Source organism: Solea solea, chromosome 5 (assembly GCF_958295425.1).
Source record: "Solea solea chromosome 5, fSolSol10.1, whole genome shotgun sequence".
NCBI lineage: Eukaryota > Metazoa > Chordata > Actinopteri > Pleuronectiformes > Soleidae > Solea > Solea solea.
The window spans coordinates 29,223,691-29,237,480 of NC_081138.1; the positions used below are offsets into that span (position 1 = coordinate 29,223,691).

The 13,790-nt window shown below is 40.5% G+C and overlaps 1 protein-coding gene across 2 annotated transcripts in view; it reads right to left on the reverse strand.

The window, feature by feature from the left end:
- Positions 1-11,316, reverse strand: part of gpc5a (glypican 5a) — a 145,533-nt gene extending 134,217 nt beyond the window's left edge. The window contains exons 1-2 of one of the 2 annotated variants that reach the window (XM_058628521.1): positions 10,839-11,313; positions 4,085-4,246 (exon numbers count right to left, since the gene is read on the reverse strand). In XM_058628521.1, the coding sequence (XP_058484504.1) occupies positions 4,085-4,246; positions 10,839-10,983 (307 nt within the window). In that variant the 5' untranslated portion in view covers positions 10,984-11,313. Of the gene's footprint in view, positions 1-4,084; positions 4,247-10,838 lie in introns of both variants that reach the window. The other variant, XM_058628522.1, reaches the window with a different exon arrangement.
- Between the last annotated feature and the right edge of the window lie 2,474 nt (positions 11,317-13,790).

Below are 13,790 nucleotides of genomic sequence, written 5' to 3' on the forward strand. Positions count from 1 at the left end.
TAAAGAGGAAGGACAGGAACAGTAGAAGCAGGTAGATGACGATAAACCCATTTGTACACGACACAAAAGACAGATACAGATGGAGCCTTTCGACCGTAGTTTGCATTCTGTTTGTTTGTTATTGTGCACGTTGAGGGCAGGAGAGTCTATACGAGCATTTAAAAATCACGTAAGTTTAGAAGAGCGTCACTGCGAGACGGTGCGGAATTACATCCATCCAGCAACACACTCGGCACTGCCCTCTAGAGGAAGTATTGTGTAACATCCATACCAAAAGACACAGGGAAGTGAGGGATAACGTTTACGATGGACGGGCGTAAAACAGACAAAAATGGAGCCTATAAAATGCCTGGTTTTTGGCAAATATGTTCCTTTTTCAGTCTGAAATCTTAAACAATCTAAAAAAGATAACATTTACTGGTCTCTTCAACCTTTCTGCAGTGTAATTTTGATCAAATAAAGATGCAGATATTAACTACATGAAATGACAATAAGATCAATTACAATTTGATATACAAAATATGTTTATGTCAATACTTACTGTGATATATTCAAACACAACAATTAATTGTAAACGAAAAGACAGCTTTGATCAAGTTTCTTAAATAAATAAGTAATAATCAACCAATGCCAATTGCAGGGAGGGGAATTTATTGATCCATTTATAATTAAGAGAGACAGATCAACATGGTAAGTTTTGCCATGATGGACGGCAATTATTCTACAAATTCAGAAATTAAATGAACATATAAAAGGACTACAGGAACAGCTTATTTAAAGGAAAATCCTGAATCCAGATCGATATCACCACCAAAATGTAATCAACTCTTAATTAAGCCATAACCTACATCTCCATAAATGTTCGCCCAAATTTATCCTTTGCTCTTTTGTTTTTTTTTTTTAGCTATGGTGGTCACAGACGCACAAATGAGATGAGGCCAAAATCATAAGCTCTTTGGCGACTGTAAAAATAGTCGTGAGCTGAGTGATTGTGCAACTTCAATGGCTTAAACTAGTGCTGTGTTGTACGTTGGGTGGATGTTGGAAGCAGCTGCTACTGTTTGCTGACTGATGAGAGATGATGTTGACAGGGAATTCTGTTTGGTTTGGCAGGGGCGGACACACACACACACACACACACACACACACACACACGGGCTGTTGCCATTCCACAGATGAAACCATGTGAGTGGCTGCTCTCTTTTTTTGTGAGTGTTTTCAAACAGCGACCAGCCCCTGCAGTCTAAACTGACCACTGCCCTGTGTAAACAAAAAACACTCACTCCATGGACTATTATGAGATCTCTGCGGGGCAGAAAGGGAAAAATACACCTTCACACATTCAAAAAGGGGAGTTTAAATGATGCAGGCACGTAATTTCAGGCTCCTTCTTTGCCGCCCCAAAAACACCAGTTCCTACTCTATGAATCATAGCAGATATGATCACATGAAAGCGCGATTGTTTTTCTTTCCTACGTGAGGTCAGAAGTTTTCATTCCTAAAACTGAGTCACAAACTCAGGTCTCACAATCAGCTTCAGATTAAATTTCTCTCTCTGTCAGAACAGAGATTGGAAAATCCGGCCTAGAAGAGTCAAAGTCAAAATCCTCATCCCTTAGAATGATTTTAAACATTGATATACTTTCGAATATACAAAAATAAGAAATGAACTGATCCATGAATGCCTAGTTATTGCTGCCTCACTGTCTAACCCTTGTTATTTCCAGCTCAGCTCCTACAGTCAGGCTAAAATACACTGTGAACAAACAAGTGTGACACTCAGACCGTTAAGGGCAAAAAATGTCCCATTGAAACCCATTCAAACTGCAAACTTTTTTTATCTAATTTAATAGAATTTAAAGTATGATAACATTCATCTGCGTGTCAATCCGGGCTTTTGCCTTGGAACTGATCATTTCTACTACTCTCCACCAGATGGCGTCGTTTTTGGCCATATTCGGCATAGGAAGAGAAAATGTCCACTTTCAAAACCCATAAATGAGACATATTGGGTGACCCTTTTTTTGCTAATTTCAATTAATGCAGGTGCTATTTGTATTTTAAATCAATCTCGATGCTTACTAACTAAAATACTAAACGAGTATAAGTACAAAAACATTTTTTTTTCCTAAAGTTAAAGAATAGGAGTGGGTCAAAATATCGATTTGGTGATAGATTGTCGTCCTTCCTCGTGCAATACTACAATTGCTACACCAGGGCAAATATTGATATTTGAATTCACATATGAAGGCACTCTTAAGTAAACAGTCCCTGCCAGTTACACTCGCCAGTCGTCGCTACTTCATGTCTCCTCACGGTGGCGCTGCTCAAATGAACGAGGGGAAACTCGGGCGGAAGTTACGTGGCTGAAGAAGAGGGAGTTTACGGCGGGATAATGGTGGAGAAAGCTACGTTAAGAGACGCTCCATCCACATTCAATACATTTATGTATTTTTATGAACTTTACATATATACACTTTATGAACTGGGTACTGGGATTCCCACTTGTGTCCTGTTCTTTTAGGAGTTTATTTGGCAATTTCAAAAAAATGTGGATAAATGTGTGTGTTCACTTACTTGATTACAAGAAATCAGCTTGGGTATTAATTAGTGAGTATGGTCCGAGCAGTGGCTCGGCGAGCAGTGTCAATGGGTTTGGTCTCAAAGCATCGGTTTCCAGAAATCCCCATTCTTCATAAACGTCAGCATAGATGTTAAGTGTTTCAGTAAACATCAAAACCTGAGTATACACACATGAAACGTCTGATGACAAAAGGCAAACCACGACTAAAACACTGTGATTACACGAGACACTCCTATAAATCATTTGAGTTTAGGAGGAGGAGGAGGAGGAGGAGGATAACAGCACGCCTTTTAAACTCAGAGACATCGTTAAAGTGAATTGGCGTAATGACATGTCTGAGACTGTACATTCGAGTCATAAGCTCTGTGTTTGTTGCCCACCCGTTTCACCCGCCACATGACGGCCTCTTAGCTCCACAGTGGGAGAAACGTCCCACACTAGGCAGAAACGCACAGAGGCAAGCGGTTGCCTGTGAGTCAGCTGTCAGTCACAGAGGGGAAAAAGAGTTTAAAGACAAATGAAAAGATAAATACTGATGTTTTAAACCAGAGCCGCTCCCTGAGACCGAGCCTTGACCCACATAATGGTCATAGGAGAATTCCTTTTCCACCCTTTTCCTTAAAATTCAATTAAGATACGTATAATTTCTGCATTAAAATATCCAAAAGCGACAAACCTTATGTTATCGATTTTAGTTAGTGTACTTAAATTAGCCAAGGTGTTTCCAACACTCTTTAAATTAATAGAATTGCATACATTTATTGAAGGTAAAGGACCTTTTAATGACATCGTTCACTCTACAATGTTGTAAATACTTTGCTTTTAAAAATCTATGTAAGTAATAAACTCCGCTCCAAAAAAAGATTGGATGTTGTACGGCATAGGCAGAGGATCGGTCACTTCAACAGGATGAGAGCTGAAGCTCATGATCCCTGACATCATTGAACAATTCACTGGCCCAAATCAGTCGTATACCAATTTTGAATCATATCAAAATCAGAAGATCTGGTAAAACAACCCCAATATGATCTTCTGCAACTCCAGCTCTTGCCGCAGTTTACCGAATTGGGTCACGACGGTTTGTCATGTCAGGGCTCCCGTGTAAAGAGCTTGTGAAACACTGCCCTTAAATAGCAGGGTTTTGTGAGGATTTAAGGCAGCAGGACACATATTTACCCTGACACATGGCCTCCTGAGTCTCCTGCAGGAACAGCCAACCTGTCTCATGATCAGAGTGAAGTGCTAGATCTGCAAGCAGGACAGACCCTACTCTGTTCGCCCTTCAGCGGAGCCTCACTGCACACACACACACACACACACACACACTCACTCTGACTCATCCACTGTTTTTACTGCACCCACACAAACCCTAACTCCTCAGCGTAGACCCAGAAGTACAAACAAACATCTACACACATACAATTATCCACATAAACACTGGAGCACTCATCTCAGCACAAGTTTATGGAGTTTAACCCCGTTGACCCAGTCAGCTCTTACCTTGAAACGCGGCCACGTTGCGCGAGATAAGGTACTTGAGGCTGGTGCTGGACATCTGGAGCAGATTCTGGATGTCTCGCCGCGCTGCCAACTGGTACTTCTCCTCCATCTTTTTGGTGCAGCAGGTCAGGTTCCTGGACATGCAGACTTGAAGGTCTGAACCTAAGAGTCGTCAGAGAAAACATTTAAGTGTGATTTAAGTGTGTGGAAAAGCAAATACACATTCATACATGGTCAATTGAGTGTCCAATTTACCTAATCCCCCGGATTAGGTAAACCCTGGAGAACCCATGTTCTCCATGTTCTCCCATGTTCTCTCTTCTCCGGAGAATCCTGGAGAACATGCAAAGGCAAGAGCGCTTACCACTACACCAACAACCACGTGGCCCCAACATTTGTGCCATTTCACGTCACGTCGTTCAAAAGACATAATTCTCTAACTGTGTAACAAATATTCTTCTCCCGTAACGATGAAATGAGCAGAACCACAACATGACGGGATTTTACATTTTTATCTGTCCGATATCCGATCCAGTGATTTTGACCAACATCGGGCCAATATTGACACCAGCTCATGTCAGGATTTTGAGGCGTGGCTAAAAAATATCGGCGGCCATAGTTAGCATAACTCCTCCTCCTCAAATTCTGTATCGATATAAAAACCCCTGAGCGTTTACTGTTCACCCGAGAGTAACTGCACCTGCTTCAACAGAAGAGTGCATGGGTCCAAATATCAATTTGGTAATATGGCGGCGTTAACCTTTCTTCGCGCAATATGATAATTGATATTTTACAAACAACAAACTAGTTAAAGCGCTCTAAATTAAAAACAGTCACCGGTGCCAATCCCAGCTGACATAGGGCGAAGGCGGGGAAACACCCTGGACAGGTCGCCAGTCCATCACAGGGACACATATAGAGACAAACAACCATTCACTCTCACTCGAAAATACACTTTTTCTTTGTGCCGTGCTTTTTTGTTTGCGATTCTGACCAGGGGCGGGGTTTAGGAAGCTGCCTGCTGATTGGCTACTGAGTTTTGGAGCAACAGCTCAATGGACCAGAGGTCGTCATCGGCTTGGAGTCGCTGTCCGTCTGGAACTTGTTCACCCAAGTTACAATGATTGTATGTATCTAACGTTTATAATCTGACAAACTTTAGATATTTACAATTATTCCAGACACAAATCTAATCCCATAGGAAACCGGTGGCAACGTCAGAGGAGATATTTCTATCATTTTACACACTCTTTAAATGAGTGCTTCCAGTGGTTTACAGGATGTGACAGCTCCTGCCTGTGCCTCTCTCTGTGTTACTGTGACATTCCACTCACTCAGATAACCATTTGTTTTCTTTTTTCTTTCGAGTACACAGGATTGTCAGGAAAGATGTCGAAGAAGAAAAAAAACCCTGCGTCAACTCAAAACCACTTCTTAAGTTGTAACAGGTTCTAATCCAGTTACTGAAGATGTGGCTTTGCTCTTGAAAAACAAGAAAATGTCAATATAAGCATTAATGTGCGACTGGTTCAGCATTCTCATCGAAAACAAGCTGCATTTACAAGGCATTTTTCAAAGGCAAGTAAGGCGAGTGGATATGACACCTTAAAGCGCTTAAAGGTATGGATGAGTGAGTGAGTGAGTGTGTCAAACTATTTTCAGTGTGTGGTATTTAGACATCAATCATCTGCCACAATACAAATATGATTTTACACATCTAAGAAAAGAAGAATGTATCTAAAGTTACTGAGCCGAGACTAAAATGTGACGTCGTCAGTGGAAGAGTCATGAGCGCGATGTCCGACGCAAGAATCAAAGCGAACAATGCCAAACTGTAGATGTGTTAGTTTAAAAAATCCCTGAAAAACATGCATTCACAGCACACAGGAGTTCCTGAACCACTGATGCCTCCATTAGTGAGTTCAAATGTGTTATTCTATGACTCTAATGTTTGAAAATCCTTTGTTTGGATTTACCTACGTAACACAACCTTACCAAACCAGGCCGCTGTAGACCAGCAGCTCCTGTGTCCCCGCAAACCAAAGAAAACACAGATTTTCTCTATGGACTTTGGTGCAGGTGAGTGGTTAGATTAGACACTTTTGTTTCCAGTCTAATGGTGGGATAAATGTCACTGATGGCAGCCAATGCAACCACAGGGGTCACAACTGCACATAACCCGGGGGCCACAGCGTCTAGTCTGGCCAGTAGGGGGCGGTCAAGTGAAAACAACTTTTGTTTTACTTTTTGGGGGAAAGCAGCCATTCATTATTTACATGGAACGATGTAAAGTTGACAATAAAAACACATATTTATGATGCACAATTGATCAACTAACTTCAAAAACATGTAGAAGTAAAAAGTATGAGACCCCTGATTTAGAGCGTCGCTAATTAGCAATAAAATCAAAAAATAGTGCAGAGTATGTTTCTGTCTGGACTCTGAACAGGGAACCGAGCATAATAATAATAATATAATAATAATTTAATGGCAGCGCACAAGTTAAAAAAATGCTTAAGTGGAGCGAGGAAACCAAAACACCAAAGATCCCGAGGGGAGATCGGAGTGAAACGCGTTATCGGCCTCAGCGAGAGATTTTTCCAGCGCGGACGAATGTAAACAACCTGTGCACACACACACACACACACACACACAGTATATACGGGGCCTAAAACTCTGCAGAAGCCCCTCTGACAAGCCTAGGCAGAGCTCGCAGAGACGTTTCCACAGACACTATCAGCCTCTCAGAGGAGGAGGCGATGGCAACACACGTGCAGGAATTCAAACTCTTCCAGATAAGACAACAACGAAAGCACCCAAAAAAAGCCTTGCTTTTCTAACCCAAAACACTTCCCAGAAGTGTTCCCACGTCCACACCACAGACGCAGCTTTTCTTTGGCTGAGGCCACAGACTTGTGACTTGCTGTGATCTGACCTAACGTGAAGGAAACCTCTCTTTCTCTCACTTTGGATTCCTGGAATTTCTGGAGGCCCGCGCTCGCTCGTCGATAACCTCAGAAATCGCGACTCTACCTCCGCCTCGTTCTGCACGACCTGATGTCGTTTATCTGCCTCCATCGTTTCCAGGTGAACTTTTGGGGAGATGGGAGAGATTATGCTAGAAAAAGGTCGGACGGAGGTGCTTTCACGGCATCGCTACCGAATCGGGAGCTTATCTGCGCTTCAACTGCGATAGGCAAACAAGTTACCACAGAGAAAGTCCTTCTGCGAGCACAGCTCCACAAAGAAAGGTTTAAATCCACACAGGCTCATTACTGGGGAAGAAGTCATGATGGCATTAGAAGGGGGTTATTTAGAGGTTTAAGAGGCGTTAAAGGGGTTTTTCTTTTTCTGGTTTACAGGGAGCACTTTGTGGCAGGACGGTAATCAACACCATTAAGATTTACTTTTCCAAGAAGAGCTGCAGACCGGCGGCGGTGGTGGTGGCAGCAGCAGCAAGTGGTCCACTCAATTACAGTCCACATGAAATACCCATAATCCCTCCGCTCTGTTTTATACTGAACTATGTTGAAGAACGGTCCAGAGTGTAACATTAAGCAGGGTAGAATAAACTTCCCATAATGTGTTTGTATACGTGTAAATAAAAATAATAATAATAATAATTTTGCCTTCATCTTTATCCTAAGTGTAGGAGTATATTAAGGAGGAGGAGACACTGGACTGTCTCTGTATCGATCTGTTGTTTTGAAGCCTTCGCTCTCACGTCTCTCTCCGTCTCCGTTTTGTTGCAGACTCCCAATCCTGACCTTGAATTTCGGTACGGACACTGTTAAGCCATGACATTTACATGACATTAGACAAGAAAGAAAATCGAATTAGCGTGTTAATCCGGCAAAGACGAGACTTGTACACATGTTAGTCTGACTGAAATATGTGCATAACTGAAGTCGGACTGACACGACACAACTGGACTCAAACTCGGCTCAAACTCGGCTCAGACTGGACTCAAACTCGGCTCAGACTGGACTCAAACTCGGCTCAGACTCGGCTCAGACTGGACTCAGACTGGACTCAAACTCGGCTCAGACTGGACTCAAACTCGGCTCAGACTGGACTCAAACTCGGCTCAAACTGGACTCAAACTCGACTCAAACCGGACTCAAACCGGACTCAAACTCGGCTCAGACTGGACTCAAACCGGACTCAAACTCGGCTCAGACTGGACTCAAACTCGGCTCAGACTGGACTCAAACTCGGCTCAGACTCGGCTCAGACTCGGCTTAGACTCGGCTCAAACTCGACTCAAACTCGGCTCAAACTCGGCTCAAACTGGGCTCAAACTCGACTCAAACCCGACTCAAACTCGACTCAAACTGGGCTCAGACTGGGCTCAGACTGGGCTCAGACTCGGCTCAGACTCGGCTCAAACTCGACTCAAACTGGACTCAAACTGGACTCAAACTGCACTCAAACTGGACTCAAACTCGGCTCAAACTGCACTCAAACTGGACTCAAACTCGGCTCAAACGTCCCCCACAGTTCCCAGAGGACAACAGTGAGGACAACGTGGTTTAAGTTAATGGTCAGTAGCACGACACCAGCTCACGTAGTTTGGGTCTGTAAATAAACACCACGTAGGAACAAGCCGAAATTCAAGCATATCGCCACCTATAGGCATGGTTCTCAAACTGTGGTACGTGTACCACCAGTGGTGCGCGAGCTTTCTCCGGCGGTACTGTACATGACCAGTGGCGAGTGTGAGTGCTGCGTTGATTGGACACATGTTCTGAAAATACTAGTCAGATTATCTCTGGGCTCCATCTTAATCTAAAAAACACCAGCGTCTCAAGCATGTTGTGAACTCTGCTGCCAGGGTTCTCACTCGGACCAAACCATGGCAACACATCCCTCCCCACGCCGAAACATCTGCGCTTGGTTCCCCGTTAAGATCCGGGATCATCTTCATCGTGAGTCTTTCTCTCTCTCTCTGCATTCACTTGCTCCACATTTTCTCTGCATCCTACAAAGGAATATTACTGTTGTCTAAAAAAACTAACCAAAAAACTCCGTTCACTCAGAATGAACTTTGACAATATAGATCGTTACTTCTCCCCCCATCGCGTCACAAAATGTACAAAGTAATCCCAGAGTGCGGTAGAAGCCAATTGCCACCGTAGTTCCCTACAGCGAATGGGAAAAAGAGGCGTTCAGGGAAGGAGTCTGCACTTGTCACAAATAGGTGTCACTATTTAACCTGCTTTAAAACTCCTGTTCATTCCAGCGAGCCGTTAACCTGCTTTAGGTGTTTCATGTTTCATACACTTAAAATACTGGCAAAAACGTTAGAAATCGAACTTGTACTATGACGCGTCGTTTCATCGTGGATTAACAGAACATACGTACAGACGAGCACAAAGTATGACTTCAAAGCTGAAGAATGAGCTCTAATCTTGTGATAATACAGGACACACACACACATACACATACATGCCAGCGTTTCCCCAGTAAATGTCTTGATTTTAAAGTCTCACACAGAAGGACGTGATTTGACAAGATCAGTGAGTCGACTCGGTCCCTGTGTTCTGCTCGTCTTCTGTGTCATTATCTCGAGTGAAGTGAACACACACACATATACACACACACACACACACACGCCTCTGAAATGTGTTTGTAAGGCTGCGATTTAAAGCTACAAAGAACTCACAGAAGAAAATGACAGGTCAAAAAGCCGGAGTGAGGATAATGAGCTCTTCTCTCATGTGTGTGTGTGTGTGTGTGTGTGTGTCAGCTTTATGTTGAATAATTCAACATGTGAACAATTTAACGAGCATGTGTTTTCATACATGTAAAAGTGGTGTCACTTGTTGATGGGCACAGTTTAATTAAAGATTATGTTGGACTTATTATGTGAATCTGGGGTAGAATTTTTATTATTTTATGTCATTTTGGGACACAAATGATGTAGAAATACATCATATTTTGGTTTAAATGCATAGATAAAGTAGTGTACGTCTTAATGAATGGGAAAGATTTAGTTACAGGCTGAATTAAAGGGGATTTCTTCATTTTTTCCCACATATTCAGTGCTGGTAAAATGGTGACTTATAGCAATTTATAATTTGACTTACTTATATTGACAATTATGACTTTCTTTCCCCAAACAACAAATTGCCGTTGCTCATAGTTAAAAGCCTGAAATGTAAACATAGTGCGATTTATTTCATTATTTCAAAACTAACATTATGAACAAAATAAAAGCACAACTTCACAAAATATCACTCAAAATTGGGAGAATTTACATCTTTCTGCTCCGTTTGGAACATGAAATACTGTTGTGTGTAAGATATGAATGAATATTTCGTGTTTGTAAGTATATGTAGTTTGTATGTTGTTTTATTAACACATTTAAATGTAAATACAAGGGGACATTTTTTTTTTTTGAAAAATTGTAATAATTTGTGTTACAGGCTGAATTAAAGGAACAATTTAGGATTAAGACTTTTTTCCAAAACAATTTGCAGCAAAACTAGTTAAAAAACAAGAACTCAATAAAGGAGAATGGTCAGCAATTTTAAAAGTGATATAGGCTAATTTAACAAGCCTTGACTTCTTTCTACTCATAAAATATACAATATATTGCATTTATAAGCATTTGTGTGTGTTATTTGTACCCTAGTTGACAAAAATGACAAATATAACAATAATTTGTGTTAGAGGCTGATTTAAAAGGGAATTCCACAGCAGGAAAATCATCATTTCACTCACTCACTCACATCAGTCTGTGGAGTCTTACCTGGTCTGGGGCTTAAAGGTAATAATTGGTTTGGTCCGATTTGCCTGAGTTGGAAAACTTTACGCACTTCGTCGCATCTGTTTCCGAACCCTAATCCACAGCAACAAGCCAGGAGGAAAACGCAGTGCGTCCACAGTGGATCCATTTTCACCAGATTTGGTCCCAAATAAACACAAACCAAACAAAAAAAAAAAAAGGGTTATTTCTCCCTCTCCCTCACCCTCACTCCCTCTCTCTCTCTCTAGAAGTGAATGTTGTCCTCGTGAAAGCTTATGGTCCAGGTCTCAGGTGAAGAAGGCTCGTGTAAGTCCACATGTCTCACGGTGTCAGACTGCGCGTCCTCGGCGTTTGTGTGTCCAGTGTCCACGAGACGCGAGAGCTCATGTTGATTTCACTTCACGCGCAGGAAGTTACTGCGGCGCGACTAGCTTGAAAGCGGCATGTTGGACAAATTGGTTGGACCAACAGCGGCGGAGGCGGCGCCACCGCGGACTTTACCTGCGCGCGTCCGCGGCTCAACGCCAACCAAACAGCGTCATCTGGTGGACGCACCTGGCGTTACATTTAAATAAAAAATTAAAAAAAAAAAGTTAGTCTAGTGATTAAAAAGTCTCAAAAGGTATTAAAGTGACTTCTGCGGAAGGTCCAATTTTATTGGATGAAACTGTACATTGACCTTTTGTGTAAGTTTCCATAATATTATTTTTAATTTTGCTCTCCTATATTATAGAATGATTTTCTTTGGTTAATGATTGCATTTTTAAAGTCACATCAAGATGAATAGCTGACAATTAAATGAACATTTGTGGAACAGAATAGAATAAATGTACTTTATTAATCCCAAACTGGGAAATTAGAGTGTGGAGCAGCAGCAGCAAGACTGACTATGTATATAGTGTATATATTCTGGAAACTGTCAATGTATTATTTTAAATTATTATAAATTATATATATATATTCTTCTTATTAAATCTTTCTATATCATACTTCTTGGAAGTGCATGTTTATTATTTATTATCTTAATCTGGTGCTGTAACAATGTCAATTTCCCCACAGCCGGACCAATATTAACTCTTATTTTTTCTCAAGACACAAAATATACACAGCTTAAAAATATAAAAATAGGATGAAATTGAATATAACTTAAGGATGAGAGGCGTGTAATGAATAATAATTTAGTAAACTGAACTGTAAAGTGCACACTTTTACACAATTTACAGTTCACTTCTTATTTTACATTACATGTCATATTTATCCTCATCCCTCCGTTGTGTGCTGCTACACACTCTAATTCCCCAGTTTGAGATTAATAAAGTACATTTATTCCATTCTATTCTAAAAATGTCAATTCAGTTATTTCTTTTCACTTGTCATGAGCTTTAAAAATTGCATCCATTAACCAAAAAAACAACCAAACATCCTTCTATAATATAGGAGAGCAAAATAAAAACAAAAACAAATATTTGGACAACTTACACAAAAGGACAATGTACAATTTCTTCCACATCATTGCAAATTGAATTAACGTCCAATAAAAATGCCACTTATATACCTTTTGGAACCTTTTTAATCGTGTGATCCTTATTTTTCCTGTTTTGTCATGTCTTTGTTTACACAAACGGAGTATATTCTGCATTTTCCACCTTGGTCAACATACGTACATAGCTGCTAAACTTGTTTTGAACAATTAAAACTGCCTAAGGATGTTAAGTCAGCACCAGCCACAATACAGCAAACAATCCTCTTTTCTTCTTCTGACACTGTCCAACTACATTATAAGTGGCAATTATCTTTTCACAGGGTTTCTAATAAACAAACCATCATAACAAAATATCCTGTACACTAACCTTTATTTTACCAGTAATTCAGTTAAAAGATAAGAGTCCTAGCCGAGAACCTAAATAAGTACATTACTGCATTAGCAAGCTCTTTGATCATATATAAAGAGCTTATATATATATATAATCATAGCATATATAATCAGATTTATTAGACCACCTCCAGCGTTAGTAATTACCAAAATCATTTTTGGTTTCTTTAATAGTTAATACACCAGTATGTAGAAGCTCTTTTACCAAAACTATATTAATGCTAAAACAATCATCGAATGTACATTATTCTCAATTAAAATGTAAAATTATAGTAATTTATTTGCATTCCTGAACTTTTAGTGGTTGAATGTTATGCTCGATTCATTTCTGAGTTGGCTTAAATTTGGTCATAAAAAGGTGAATTCAGTTTATTTGCCAAATAAATATATATTTTTTTAGTTTTTTGCAAAATTTCTATATATTATTATTTTTTTATCACAGGTGGCCATGGTTACCAAGTCTCCAAATGCCACAGTTCTGGCACACCAGGTTTTACACAGAAAAACCTGTGTAAAAGTACTCGTTTATTGTCAAATTTAAAAAACAGGACATGGTAGGACCTCAGTCAGTGGCAATGTTTTTACATAAAACCTACCACTTAGGATGCATTTGACATTATAATAATTGTGATTTACATAAAACATTAAAGGGAAAAGGCTTTAAGAAATTGTGGTATTTTATTGCCACCAATTTAAACACATTTTATAATCAATAACATAATCATAGAAATGTTTTTGTTCAACATTCAGGGTCCATGTCAGCTCCATCTCCTCGTTCCTACACAGGCCGGGACAAGTGCAATACCTCAATGTACACAGCATTGCTACTAATCCCCACCTACACAGGAAGGGACACGTCAACAAATACAAAATATCACACATACAAAGTGTAAACGTACCCACCATGAAGCAAAATAAACGGCATCTCGATGAAAAGCGTGTATCCACACACCCCGGCAGAGAGGGCACAGTTCATCAACCTGATCAGTTTTGCATGGATTTGCACAGCAAACATCAGTTAAAGCTGAATGCAAACCAGCAAAACTGACCAGGCGACAATAAAACAAAAAGACAAGCGTTCC